This window comes from Thamnophis elegans, chromosome Z (assembly GCF_009769535.1).
Source record: "Thamnophis elegans isolate rThaEle1 chromosome Z, rThaEle1.pri, whole genome shotgun sequence".
In the NCBI taxonomy this organism is placed as follows: Eukaryota; Metazoa; Chordata; class Lepidosauria; order Squamata; family Colubridae; genus Thamnophis; species Thamnophis elegans.
Genome location: NC_045558.1, coordinates 85,745,182 through 85,760,373, shown reverse-complemented (window position 1 = coordinate 85,760,373; position 15,192 = coordinate 85,745,182). Strand labels below are relative to the sequence as shown.

Sequence of the window (15,192 nt, the reverse complement as noted above, 5' to 3'; positions counted from 1 at the left end):
TATGAAGTAACAAAGCACATCCAGAGAGTCTCCAGGTTGGGGAAACAATCAGAAGAAGGCTGATTCATCTTCCATGAGGCAGTCAAAATCCTGAAAAGATTTCATTCACCAGATCTGTCTTTGAGCAGCTTTTAGATATAATTGTTCATCCCCAAAAATTATATAAACCTTTTGGCTATGTATTAGAGCAGGAAGAATGTCTCCAAGCTCAGACAAACTTACTTCCTGCTTCCTGAGCCAGACGATTTACCTGTGAACCAAGATGTTCTTAGAAGCCTCTTTATGGTAACTCTGGAGAGGTTTTTTTGATTCTGGTAGCAGCACAGCAATAGCCACTTCCTTAATCATCATCCTGCCTAGCTGGCAGCTGGGGATAATTTCCTCATGCATGCCCCCTCAGCCAGAGGCACACCCACACTCAGTGGCCCGCAGAGTCAACACAAAGGTAATCGTCATTTGAGGGACCCTTCGGAATGATAAGCAGTGATGAGCTGTAATGAACACAGCTTAGACAGGAAGTAAACTCAAAATCCCTTCTTAGCTGTCAGGCAGAAGGAGAGTTCCCAGAGGCAAAAGAGAAAGCGGCACGTGAGCCTAAATGTGAAGAAAGAGGCAGCTATATAATTATCTCACTTTTATCCCTCTACCTGTTAAATAGTTTTAAAGTTGCCTTATAGCTAGTAAAATTACTTAACCATCTAACAGAGAGTTTTTCAACCGTGCCAACTTTAAAGTACTTCAACTCCCAGTATATTGGCTGGGAAATTCTAGAAGTTGAGGTCCACACATCATAAAGTTGCCAAGTTTGAAAAACACTGACCTAATGTAACCCGGGAGGGTGCATATTTCTTTGGGAGCTTACTCTCCAAAGTAACCAAAATTAAATTTCATCACACTTGATTTCATAGCTAGTGTAATTGAAATGAATTTTAACTAATGTGATGAATTTCTAGTTACATATTCCCCTTGAGTGATATTAAAAATGCAATTTAATAACTTTGGAGACTTCAACAGCATACCCAAAGCTTTGGCAGACTCTCTCTAACCCTAGACTCTGCTTTTCCCCTTTCAGCTGTTGTCCGGGGCTTCTTTCTATATCTGCCCCCTCCTTCCTTTTGACCAGATAATGATTGCGACAGTTTGTGCACCATACTGTTGTATGTAAAGTTATCGGTTCTCTCTCTCGAAATGATATCTGAGTACCATGGGAGAAAAGCATAGTTTTTCAAGCTTTTTTTTCTTACAGAACTGGAATCTCTGAGTGGAAAGTTGTTTCAAGAGTTCAGTTGAGGAAGACTGGCAACAGGGATACGATAGCTTGATTTGTGATTCCAGTTTCACAGCACAAACTGTCGCTTGAGATGTAAAGATATTATAAGAGGGAGGTTGGCCTTTGGAGCCAATAATACAGAAAGAGAATATCTAATACCTTCCAATCTGTTGCACTACAATTCCAACTTGGCTGTTGAGCTCTAACGTGACCTTCTCAAGTAGTTAACTGCTCACAGATGATGAGTTGCTTCTAGAATTGATATACTTCTTTTTCCTTACAGGTGTAGTGAGTGCAAGACTGTCTTCCACAATAGTTGTCAGGCAAATGTCAGTTTCTGCCCTCGTTGTGTCCGTCGACAGAAATATCACCAGCAACTGCAAGAATTCCTTTGGAAATGATCTCAACTGTGCCAGTCTTTTTTGGAAGATTTTGGAATTGGATAAGAGTCTGGAATTCTCCAGAAGGCAATTGGAAAACAGAAGCTTAGGAGCAATGGAAAAACACTGCCAGCTGCACACTTTCTGTCTGGATTATAGTCCTACAACAACCAGTGCACCTTGCCATCAACTCTGGGAAAGGAACTCACAGAGATACTTCCTTGAATTCACCCATTATTCCTGCCTTCCCAAGCAAATCCATCCTTATCCTGACATTTGGTGAATACTGGATATTAAAGGTATACGTAGCAAGATCTCCCAAGAAGACTGATTTTAGTGGACGTTTCTTGAATTAAATAGCTGGAGAAAAGGGAATGTTATTTTACTTTTAACAAATGCAATTTCCAGAAGATTTCTTGTGCCTTCTACACTTTACAGACTGCTCTTAAAATGTCTTGTGCCAAAATAGCTGCTGAATTCTTTAGGAAGGCATGCCATCCTTGGTGTCCTCTTCAAGCAAAGTGACCTTCTCATAAATAAGCTATTATTATTCTCCACTTTTTTTAAAAAAAAATTCTCAATAGGCATATTCCAAACTTGATTTTAATATTATCTTTTATTCTCCTATGCAGATAATTAACTTTATTGAATAAATAACAGATGTATTTTATAAATACTTCTTGGCAATGCTTATTTGCAAACTAACTATAGGCTTCTTTTGGGTTTATGTTCATCCAGCAAACAATAACATTCTGTATTCAGGAACATGTGACACGGAGAATCCTAATAAGACTAACGATAAAAGGTTGAAACCTGGATTCTGGAAGAAACTGCATTCATTCATTCAGTTGCACAATTGACCTACTCAATAAGTGACCCTTGGCAGTGAACAAATTTAAAATACTTCAAATACCCAACAATTACAACAATACAAAAATTAGCACTTGAGAAATATGTCCTATAATCACTAGCACACCCAAAAAACAGGTCCCTGCACATGCTTGTCCCCAGGCAGATTCTGATATTACAGCTGGAATAGGAAGGACCTGCCTTTCTTAGAGAGCAATTATAGTACAAAAAATTGGTTTACGCCTCCGCCCCCTGGAGGAAATACCAAGCTCAGCTTGGAGGTGAGCAGTGTGGCACATGGGGTGTGGGAGGGTTGTGCGTGCATTCGCCTGTGGGGGCGTCCTTTGCGTTATGGGTGCCAGCACACCTGCACGCTATTGTGTGCACGCGCTCACAGTCTGAGGTTTCTAGCGAAGCAGGGCACGTAGTTTGCCTCTTAAAATCTATAAAACTCAGAGAGGCTGAAATATTGACCATATCCATTCAAGTGTTCTCTAAATCCAATAAAAGTAGAGGAGCAAACTGATTAAATAAAAATGAAGATTCACAAATATGTAATGATGTAGTTATATCATCATGATTACATATTTCATCAGAATAGCAATAGCACTTAGACTTATATACCGCTCCACAGTGCTTTACAGCCCTCTCTAAGCTGTTTACAGAGTCAACATATTGCCCATAACAATCTGGGTCCTCATTTTACCAACCTCGGAAGATGGAAGACTGAGTCAATCTTCAGCTGGTGAGACTCAAACTGCAGAACAGCTGGCAGCCGGCAGTCAGCAGAAATAGCCTGCAGAACTGCACTCTAACCACTGCGCCACCATGGCTCTTAGTTAGCCTGCGTCATCGTGGACATAGCATTTCTGCTCCCTCCACCATGTTCATCATATATTTTTAAAGAATTTATTTTTGTATTGCTACAAACTTTGTTTTTTTCCATAAAGCAAAGCTAATAACATAGCTTCAGTCAAGAAACAGAGGAAACACCATATGATACATAGTATTAGTTCAGGTTCCAGTTCTGCATCTGTCAGCATTTTGCTTGAGGGAGATCAATTTTCTCAGGGATCCTTGTACAAAATAATGAATTATATTAACTTTAATTAGTAGACAGTCCACAAGGACCAGACAATTTTGCAGGTACTGAACTGTGTCTGGAGGGGATGGCCCAAGGAACCAGTAAGCACAGAGCTCAAGCCGTTTAACAACCGGCAACATGAACTGTCTGTTCAACGGGGTTGCTTACTGTGGGGAAAGCACGTAGGGATCCCCCCAAACTAAGGCAACCCATCTTGCAGTCATTACATGAGGGTCACCCTGGAATAGTAAAAATGAAGGCACTGGCATGCAGCTATGTCTGGTGGCCGAACATGGACAGTAATATCGCAGAATGGGTCACGTGCCAGCCATGCCAAGAATCAAGGCCAGCATCCACATTAGCATCGGCACGAGAGTGGAAAACACCCAAAACACCGTGATCCAGAGTACATTTGGATTTCGCGGAACCAATGCACAGGCAGACATTCCTAATTGTGGTGGGTGCCTACTCGAAATGCCTACAAATACATGCTGATACAGCATGTCACGCCCAATGCCACAACAAACAAGAGCCCCATGGAACTGATGGGCTGCCGACTACAAACTAACCTAGATGGGCTACATCCTGACTACTCGACAGAGGTTCCCATCACAGCCAAGTGCAAACATTAACCAGGGAAACCCAATATATACCCGCAACTACACAGGCTGCCCCACCTGGCTGCTGGCTCAAGTTGTGGAAGTGACGGGACCACACTCCAATCATGTGGAACTAGAGGATGGTAGGATGTGGCACCATCGCATTGATCAACTTCAAATCTGCCTCACAGGAACTGACCACAGCCGACTAAACAAGAAGGCCTAACCAACAAATGACGCAGAAGAAAAGAAAATAGGGGGCCAAGCCCCAGTGCCGGGTGGATTGAACTCCATGTTGCCAAAGTCAACTGTCGCTGAGGCCCAACTGCCGCCGAAGCTGAATCCGGATGAGGGTTCAACCAAACTGACTCAGGAGAGGGCTGCGGCCACATGGCCTCTCCTCTCGATGGCTCCTCACGAATGAGGGAATCAGCAACTGTCACTCCAGAGAACTCTAGGAGAATGGGAGAACTCCATAAGTCAGAGCGCACGCGCCACCCACCTGCTTACTTGGAAGAGTACGCCTTTAGCATTAGGTCTAAGAATTGTCAGCTCCAGCTAGGCAGTGAGGGGTGTTGTATATGTGCAGGTGCAGACAGAGGTTTCCACTCCGGTCTGCACTGACCGTGGAAAAATACTTTGAATCTATTGGCTAACAGCCACCCAGACCAACTGCAGGAAAATGCGTTGAATCTGTTGGCTGAAGGCTGACAGCTCTCAGAACAAAAGACTGCTGATAGCCTGCAGCTTGTCATGTTAGTTAGTATGTAGCAAATAAAGAGTTTGTTGATTCCAACTGGCTTCGACTCTATTCTTCATCCAAATCTAACAATTATACTTCCCCAAAGGAGAAATGGAGAAACATGTTCTTATAGCCAGTCTTTCTTAATTATTCGCATACAAATAGTGATGGGATTAAAATTTACATCCTCTACCCAGATTCTAAGAACAGGACATGATCTTTAGGACATGGTAGGATTAAGCCACTAGTTAATAAATGGAAAAGACACAGAGCTCACTATATTGGACAACTCATAGTGGCATTTCAAACATTGCACAACCCCCAGCAGCATTACGGAAACCTATAAAGATCCATCCACTCATTCAAGCAGTTGGTCAGCTGCCCCAGAACATCATGCTGTTGATGGTTCTGGTCAACAGTAAATGGACCTTCTTAAGTAGCTAGCCTCTATTTTATTTCCAATGCCCCTCTCTTAGCTTGGAACTAAACAGATGGGTTTTCTTTGAACAATAGGTAACAATCCAAGAAATCCATGTGAAAACTTACAGGGAAAGTTGATGGGAAAAGAATGGAAGGAGCCCATTCCGCAATTTGCAGCTTCTGTTAAACTCTGCAGAAAGCATCAAGAAATTGGAATGTTTCAAAATGTACTGTATTAAAAATCTGTGAGAACTGAAGAATTCAGCCTTTGTAAAATAAATTATCAAGATGTTTCTTCTCTCTCTTCCTAGGCAACTGAATTGTCATTTTCACAGCTAGACCCTCTAGGACAGTGATGGCGAACCTTTTTGTAAAGGCATGTGAAAATTGTGTGCGCATGAGCTACGCACACATGCCCACACCCACAGTTCAATGTGCCCCGCCCACTTGCACATGAATGTTCAACCCAAACCCACACGTGAGCGCGTAACTGCCCTGCCCCCAAGCAGGTGAGAGTTTTTGCCCTCCCCAAACTCCAGAAGCTTTCCTGATCAGCTGGCTGGCACGCACATGCGCACAGGATCTGACAGCTCACTGCTAGCAAATATGGCTCATGCCATGAGTTCACCATCACAGCTCTAGGAGAAAAGATGATTTTGTGCAATTTTAACATGGAAGGAGAATAGCAGATTATTGACGGAGCTTCTGTTTCCTTATTTATAATTTATACTTTATTTATAATTAATATTTTCAATAACATAGATAACAGCTTTCTATCATAAATACCAAATAGGGCAATTATTTCCCCCACCCCCACACCTACGTCATTGTAAATTGAGGGAATGGGTTGCTAAGAATAGGGGAAACTTGAAAAGAAAAGAATTAGTAAGAAATGCAAAGACTGGCAAATACTGCTATTGAAAAGTATGGATGCCCTTGAGATTAGGCTTGTGTTGTGTCTGGAGTTTTCCCTCTGGTCTGCTTTCCCTAGACGGTGCTATGCTGATTCCTGATTGGTCGCCTGTTTGACAGCTGGTGTAAAAGTTCCCTCGAGGCACACATCAGCTGAAGTGGTGATGCAGTATCCATCGAAGCCAGGAGCCACAGGGACCCATCCTCCTACTCTGGCTACTGAAGTCGAACTGAGAACAGCTGGGCGGGTTCGGCGCTGCCCAGCCTACCTAGCGGTCTACGCATGCGCTCTTTAGGTGGGCAGGAATGTTGTGTCCGGAGTTTTCCCTCTGGTCTGCTTTCCCTACAGGGTGTTATGCTCATTCCTGATTGGTCGCCTGTTTGAGAGCACATATGAAAGGAGCTGTCAAACAGGGTCTCAGCTGTTGCCTTTAGCTGAGCGAACACGTTATCAGCTGCCACATTTGGCAACCTTGTTAGAAATAAACCTGTTAGCCTTAAGCCTGGCTCGCTTCAATTCTTTACCCTCCTGTTCTGAGAACGGAACCCTTGGTAAAATCAATTGGGCTATAATCCCCTCTTTTGTAACATCTTTTCTTCCTTTCCAGTTACTTTTTCCTTTCTCCAGTTTTTCTCTCACCTTTCTCTCCATTCCAGCTCCCCTATAGTCCTCCATTCTCCTCTTTTTCTTGTCAGGACTAAGAAAAAATTGTATGGGGGTGTGAGGGTCTGCATGCTTGTGTTTGTGTGTCTGAGAGAAGTTTCTCTATAAGAATTGTCAAGGGATACAGATAGAGATCAATCAATGTTTAAATGCAGGCAGTATATTATGCAGGCAAGTAATTTAAATTAGTCATTAAATTAAGTCCTTCATTATTTTTGTGCTGGCCCTTCCTTTTCTTCAAAGGTAGATTCTGGGGAGGGCATGTTTATCAAGAGCAAGTATAGTGAAATGATGGGCATATGATGATTTAATCACCCCAAAGCCACCAGCTACCATTTACTAGTTAGGACATTTGATAAAATGGTGTTTCTATTTGCCATGGCACTTAAATGCACATACCATCCTCATGTTCCCTCCTCCCCACAAATATCCCTAGTGTTTATAATCCCCAATGTGATAAATGTGAAACCAGGAGGGATTGCTTTCCAGTATAACTGTTGTTGTTTTTTTGAAAACTCTTCCTTTGGAAATCAGGCTGATGTCCCAGATTGTATTCAGACATTTAAATTACTTCAGATCACTTTTGCTATTACTGCTTTTTTTCTTTTCCTTCCTGAGTTGTAATTTTTAATATTCTCAAGGTTGATTTTATGTTTTTTAGATTTACCATGACTATTGTAAATTGTCCCACAGATGGTATTCATCATATAAACTCCCAGGATTTGGGTTGCTTGCAATGTGACACAAATACAATAAATAAACTTTGGGTGAAGGAAGATATCTGTATGTTTCACAGGAATGTATGTTTATCATTTATCTGCTCTTTCTTCTGCGGATGATTATCTTACCTGCACTATCGCAGGCTAACTCAGCCCACAGTTGGTATTAATCATGAATGGCTCAAGGTTTCCTCAGCATTCCATCCTTTTGTGATTGGTAAAATGTGGACCCAGACTGTTAGGGGCAATATGCTGACATTGTAAACTGCCCAGAGAGTGCTGCAAAGCACTACGGGGAGGTATATAAGCTAAAGTCCTAATACTTTCCTTCCTCAATTGCTTATCCCCCTTTTTTCTAGCTATAAGTGATATGCAGTAATTTGTTTTAGTACCTGGAGAACAATAGCCTGGTCTTACAATCTGATTTTCCAATGGAAACAGATAGTATTCCCTACTGTGACTCTGACCCAAGAACATTTGTGATTATCTGAGTGATATCATAAAATCAGCTCATTATTTATAACAGAGGTCACTACCTATATGGTTGCCACGGTTCTGGGAATTCTATGATGTCAGGAATAATATTAAACTGATGTCACAGCAGTGGCATTCTCCTGCAGCCTCTATATGGAATAACATGTGGTTGCTTAGTAACTGCATAGAATCACCTCAATTGTTGCCTGCAACATTCCAAGGCATCCCTCACTTGGGTAAAACGAGCAAGAGGGGATGGGCATCATGAGATGTGTTGCCCCCTTTGCGACCCAAATTTTCCTGATTGGAATGCTGGTATTTTTTGAACGGTTGGATGGATTTATATTTCCATGCCCAGCCTCAAACATTAATTGCAAAAGGAATACCAATTTTCCTAGTTATGACAATGTGCATATTCAGGAGACACTTGGTAATTCCATTGAATTTCGTAGGTCATCAATTTTAAAATTATGGAGTAGATTAACTAAATCAAATCCTCATGAATATTTGGATGAAAAAGGATCTCATGAAAATCTGCTGAAAACACTGCACAAATCATCCAATGTCCTACAAGTGGCACCCAAAGCAAAAATAACCAAAAAGGGAGAGACTCAAGAGTTGGAAGTCCAAAAGGATATAACTACAGAAATTTTGAAAGCTTCTAGGGACATCAGCCTGACGACTAAAAGCTATTCAGAAGGGTTAAAGAACCATCAGAATAAGGGAAAGAAAGATCATTGGCTTCAAAAAAATCCAAGAAAAAAAGACTTACCTGTTAGGTTACCAACAAAGAGGCGAGGATTAGCAAAAACCACAGGAAAACGTGCAGAAGATCAAGCAAAACATAACTCACATACAATGGCTGAAAAATGGTGGAAGCTTGCAGGGCGACAAGTGCCTCTGGCTACCATATCAGAAATTGCAGAAAACAAAGAGAAAACTCATGAGTTGGAGATCCAAAAGGAAGTGGTCACGAAAATTTCAGAACATTCCTGGAACATCAACATAAAATCTAAAAGCCCTCTGGAATGGTTAAAGAGCCATCAAAAAATAATACAAGATGATCATGAGCTTGTAAAAAAACAAACTCTGCAATGGTGGAAGCTTGCCAGACGACAAGTAGCTCTGAAGGTTAAGAAGTGGCCACAAGTCACTCCCAAAGCAAAAATAAAAGGGAAAAAAGAGAAATCTCATCAATTGGAGATCCAAAAGGAAGTGGCTACCGAAATTTCAGAAGCTGATGACATCAACCTGATGATTAAAAACCCTATGGAAAGGTTAAAGAACCACCAGACAATGGTACAGGAAATTCATGACCTTGGAAACAAACCAAGTGATGGAGGCTTATTATTTCAGTTGGTAACAGAAAGGCAGAGATTTGGAAGAACCTTTGGAACACACACAGGAGAGCAAGTAACACCTGCTTCACATACAATGGTTGAAAAAACTGGGAAGCCTGTAGCACTACTAGATCCTTGGCAGGTTTCTTCCCTTCAGAGGTTTCCTCAACCATCAGTTCACTCCTTGCGGAAGCGCTCAATTTTACATCTTCCAACTCAGCTGCCTCTTTTGACTTCTTCGGTTGTAGTGGATGATGGTGGTGAGGATCAGTCTGGTAAAGTTATCTTCATTTTAAAATCTGGCAACAGATCAGCAAGGCCCAGCCATGTAAAACACATTTTAAATAATGATCAGGAAAAATTGAAAAATATTGACAATGAATACATCAGAGAGAAACTTTGGGAGAAGGAACATGAGGCTCAGCAATCAAAAGAGAAAAACCTTGCCAGACATTTAAAAATCAGAGGAGGAAACTCCAGAATCACTACCGAGTTGTCTAAAACTTTGAAAGAACTATTGTATGATGAGACTTATTGGAAGCATAATGGACACTTGACCTCTGCTCCCCCTTCTTTTGGTTTTTTATCAACAACTCATAATTTTCTTCTTCAACGTTATGCCTTTGAATCTGAGTGGCAAAAAAAATTGGCAACTATATTTCCAAATAAGAATTTCAGGAACATAATTGCCAAATTTATGCGTGTCTTGAAAATAGACTGCCAAGAACCCATCATACAGCAATCTTGTCCTCAACTGATCAATATAATGCATTTTTTCCTGAGAAAATTCATTAGATCTGCAGACATAGCGAGGTTACCTGCTCTGAGATACCTTTTGCCAGCTAAAAATGGAAGCAATATTTCTGCAGGAAGCTCCAGAGAAATGGAGAAGCCCCCTGATGAGGTAAAAATAACCTAGATAAGTAGTCCTAACAAGTGCACTCTTTTACCAAGACTTGGTTACTTAGAAGTGTGTCTTCTAAGACCAAATTAGTGTAAATTATTTGTACATTCATTTCTGTAAAAGCAGTTCTAGAGTAAAAGCCCTTTTAGATTGATTATAGTAATGTGAGAATGCCATTTCTCTGTATGACTGTATGTCTATTCTCAAGCAAAAGTGACATGTGTTTTTATGTAAAGTTCTTACAGATGCTCCTCAGCATCTGGGAAGAGTGGCATATAGCACAAAGGTAAAGTAACTGAAACGTGAAGACAAAGAAGAACAAAATGAGGTTCACTGGAATTAAAACAGAGATTTCAGATAAAATTATATGGTTTTAAGAAAACTGGATTGGTAGAACTGTTGTTGTTATTAAAGGATAAGTGGATCAAAATATACCCGCCCCCCCCGGGAAAGGAGCTTTTTATGGATTGGAAGAATTGCAAGAGTCTGCAGTCTCTTGTGTAAAGATGATAACTGGTCTATAAAAAAAACGGAATTCCCGAACAATGGCAGAGTCAAATGTTTCCTAAGACAAGATGGTGATGGACCATTTTCACTGGCCAGATTTTTCAACTTAATTTCTGCTTTTGAATTTTGACACACTATTTTAAAGGGACAAAATGGATACTGTAATAAATATATAATTTTTTTTAAATAGTAAATTTGATAAAAGTTTCCTAAACAGTAAGTAAAAATTAAACTTGGACAATAATATACAGTACATATCTCTATTCAAATAATAATAAATCAGGTTTACTTTAATTGAAAGTTTGTAATAATCTTTACACAGCGTTGCACATAAAGAAATAATCATTGCTTGTTTACCTAATTCCTGCCTCATTTCTGAAAATATTTTTTATCCTGATACTTAGTTTCTCCCATGTCCTAGCACCAATAATACTTTTCCCATCTATATTTATAGGAGTACATTTGGTCAGTTGTTTATGAAGATTTTGTTAATATTTTGTAAACTTAATTTTTATAAAATATATGATTTGCAGGTTCACTGTACTTTAATAATTCCAAAGTGGGTTTATTATAAATTTGCATTTATAAGACTTGCCTATGGGATTTTTTTTTCCTGATATAATCCAATGGGTATTTTGTCAGGTTTTGTAGGGCTAATAGATGCTTTGGCATAAAGACTTCCGACTCTTCCATCTGTCTGATATTCAGCAGACAAGATAGATGGGTAAAAATTGCCAAGGAAAATTACAAGACTGCCTGGAGGGGAACAAAAATTCTGAAACTTGCCTTTGTCTTATCTTGAGTTCACCATAAATTGGTAAGGGCCTCTGGTACGGCAAAGTATAAATCAATAATAAACCAGGATTCTAAGTTCAAGTTAGAAGTTAATAAAACATGATTAAAAACATATTATGGATTAGTAGAGTATCTTCAAGAAATGGGTTTCGGTTATAGTTGTTGCTAAATTTTTATATTGTGATATGGGCTAAGACATTCAAATTAAGCAAGTTCTTGCTTAACATTATCTGACAACTAAGCTGTTACAGAACAGTCCAATATATCTAAGGTGACCAGACATCCTGATTTTCGCGGGAAAATCACGCTTTTGCACAATTTGTCCTGTGTCCCGGGGCATTCTTAAAAAGTCCTGATTTTTGTAACCGGACTCGGAAGTAAGCCTGCCCCGCCCCCAGCCCTGTATACCCATCCCAGCCGGCTGGTATTTTGTCCCTTCTGTCTCCCCGTTGCTCAGAAAAGCAACTCTGGGAAGGTCCTTTGCTAGCAGGCAGGTTCTACGATGCCTGCCGCCACCAAAGGACCTTCCTGGAGTTGCTTTTCTGAGCAATGGGGAGACAGAAGGGACGCAATCTCCTTTCATTCTCCCTCTGCTTCATTCACTCATTTGGGCAGCAGAGAACGAAAGAAAATTGCATAGCCGAGGACAAAGGAGCCTGCAGCCTCCTTCATTCAAACGTTCAGGCAGCGGGGATGGGTGGGGGCGGGGGGCTTTCTTGCATGTCTTATTTCTCTGAAGCTGCGCTGGATTCAGCAAACCAGGCAACGCGTGCCCTTGGTATTGTGCAGCAGCCGAAGATCGCCTGGTCAAAAAGGAGGAAGAGGAGGCTCTGCTAGTCCGGAGCCCATCCACAGGGGCAGGGATCCACACACACACACACACACACACACAGGGAGGGAGGAGAGACACACAGAGAGAGAGACAGACAGACACACAGAGAGAATGACAGAGAGAGAGAGACAGAGGGAGGGAGGGAGATAGAGGCAAAGAGCCACACAGAGAGTGAGAGACAAACAGAGAGAGAGAGAGAGAGGGAGAGAGGGAGAGAGAGGGAGTGTTTATGCACAGAAGGGAGATTTAAAACTTTGGAGTGAATCCAGGAAGAGGGAAGAGATGGAGGACTGGCTTTTCGCTCCGATTTTTGAGCCCCCAGCTGTTAGTGATGGAGGAGGAGGACGACGAAGGAAGGGGTTGCATTTTTGTCCGGCTGACAGCTCATTCTGTGGCATTTTAAAGAAGTCCCATTCTTTTTTTTTAATCACGAAAAGAAAAATCTGCAAAAAGTCACGGGAGCCCGGGGAATGTTACTTGCAAAGCATCATGGTTGCAGAGAATGCAAATGAAGGTGCTTATCTCCCCGCCCGGCTCCGTGCCCTTGTATTCAAATCAGAGTCATGCTGAGCCCCATTCAGAGGGCGGAGGGACGCTGTGCTTTTTTTTTTAATTAAAAATTTTTAATTTTTAATTTAAAACAAATACAACATCTTTCTTTACATGCTATAGAAAGTGTATCAGTTGGTTACAAATAGACTTTTGTGCATCTCTTCCACAGTCAACAAACATAATTCATGTTAACTCGAGCATTTTAACTCAAATATTCATACATGTCACCATCATCATATATCCATTTTCATTTGACTATAATTATTATTAAAAAAATGATAATAATAATTTTTGTTTATTAAACAATACATGCCCACACCAGTGGGGAAACAACAACAACAACAAAGAAGACAAAAAGAACAAAAAACAAGGCAGGGAAAAACAAAAGAAAAACAAAAGAGAACCCCCCCCCCCCAAAAAGGACACAGGTATATATTATAAAAAAAGTATATCAGCTGGTTACAACATGTTTTGGTGTATGTCTTCCATTAATTCATATTAATTCAAATATCTTAACTCAAATGTTTACCATATTGACATCATTATACCTCCACTTTTAGTTGACTACAGTTATTTAAATATCCTTCATCCTTAAATATGCCAAAGATTTAATCCATAACCATATGCTGACATTTCATTTACTTGTTTGTAAAATCCTCTATTAACATCAAATCCTCATATCCTATTTTAGCTGAACATCCATAATATTTAATACCAAAAATTCCATCTTCCATGCAGTATAGTTTATTATCATTCTCCCTTCTTTATGTAATTATATCGTATATCGTAACATTTTCCCCATATTAGTTAACATTTAACTGTATATATTTTATTTTATTTTTTAATAGTGATAATTATTGTGATTAATAACCTTTGTATATGGTCCAAAAATATTTCCAATCTTCCCTTCTCATATCCAATTATTATTTATCATATCAACTCCACATTATATACATTACTATCAATATCAATTATTATTCAGCTATGTCTATTACAAATAAGAGTAATTAGATTTAGCTAATTTTGAATTGTATTCTTTTCATCTATCAGCCTATGTCTCTCCAATAACAAAACCTCCTTAGTCCTATTGCCATTCGTGGAACAAGTTTACCAAATGTTTTTATAAGCAAGTCCAAACAGGAATATCTTCGCATCTTTTTGCTTAGGATGCCTCTGATGTAATAATAATAATAATGTTGTCCTAGGCTTGTTGCACTTTTCAGCTTGTCTTTAATTCTGAAGGGTGGTATCGAAAATTCTGCAAATGATGTTTCATAAAGTATAGATTCTTTAATGCTTCTCATTCCTCCTGCGCTCTGTCTTTTGAAATAAATCTTCTGTATGGCTGCCCCCCTTTCAAGCGTTGCATCTCTTTCTCCCTCCAAAGTAAACCAGACGCCCGGCGTGTCAGCAAGTTGAGAAACTTCATTTCTGACATTCTTCATTTGTATTTCAGGAACATTCAAACATTCAACGTTCTCACTTTTTTCTTCATATTTTAATGTTAAATAGTCCAGCTTTTTTTCAAATCTTTCATATGTGTCAAACAACTTTTGAAATGCAGAGAAAATCATTTGAAACGAATCATTTGAAGCATGTATAGACGCCATGTTGTGACGCAGCTAGAAGCTTTAAGATATTTGCAAGTAAGAACACGCTGGGAGCTGTACGATCTTATCTGATCTTAGACCAACACAGCCAAGCAATAAAAGTGTCAGATTGTAAGAAGCCAAATTGTAGTAAATTGGTTTACAGCCCACTTAAGGAGAGTCAGAGGGAATGTTGGAGTAATCTTTCCTTTATCCAAGTAAATAGCATTTAAAACATTTAAGAAATAGGGTAACCACCGGCCATAAACCCATAAAAAAAAAACCAATTCGCCACTAGATTCTTCTGTTCTTTGGTTTCAATTAGCTTAAATTTTAATGCGGACCGTATCTCTTTGAGTAATAAAATCAGCTTACCAGTTGAAACCACTCCCACCATTCTTAGGGGCAACCTGCAGTTTCGGTTAGCTTACAGCTAATCCAGAAGGAACTGGCAAATGAGGTTAAATTCCAAGCCCCCCAGAGACTTGCGAAAGTCTCTGAGGTCACTGGATCTCCCCCCAACCTTTCACTGTCTCTCCGGGACAGCTAGGGTCCGAAAC

At 40.1% G+C, this 15,192-nt stretch overlaps 1 protein-coding gene across 5 annotated transcripts in view; it reads left to right on the top strand.

Annotated features, from left to right (window-relative positions):
• The window catches only part of LOC116522333 (pleckstrin homology domain-containing family M member 1-like), a 50,769-nt gene extending 47,744 nt beyond the window's left edge, over window positions 1-3,025 (top strand). For all 5 annotated transcript variants that reach the window (XM_032237205.1, XM_032237203.1, XM_032237204.1 and 2 more), the window contains one exon: window positions 1,554-3,025. In XM_032237205.1, coding sequence (XP_032093096.1) covers window positions 1,554-1,671 — 118 coding nt within the window. In that variant the 3' untranslated portion in view covers window positions 1,672-3,025. The remainder of the gene's footprint in view (window positions 1-1,553) is intronic.
• The last annotated feature ends 12,167 nt before the right edge of the window (window positions 3,026-15,192 follow it).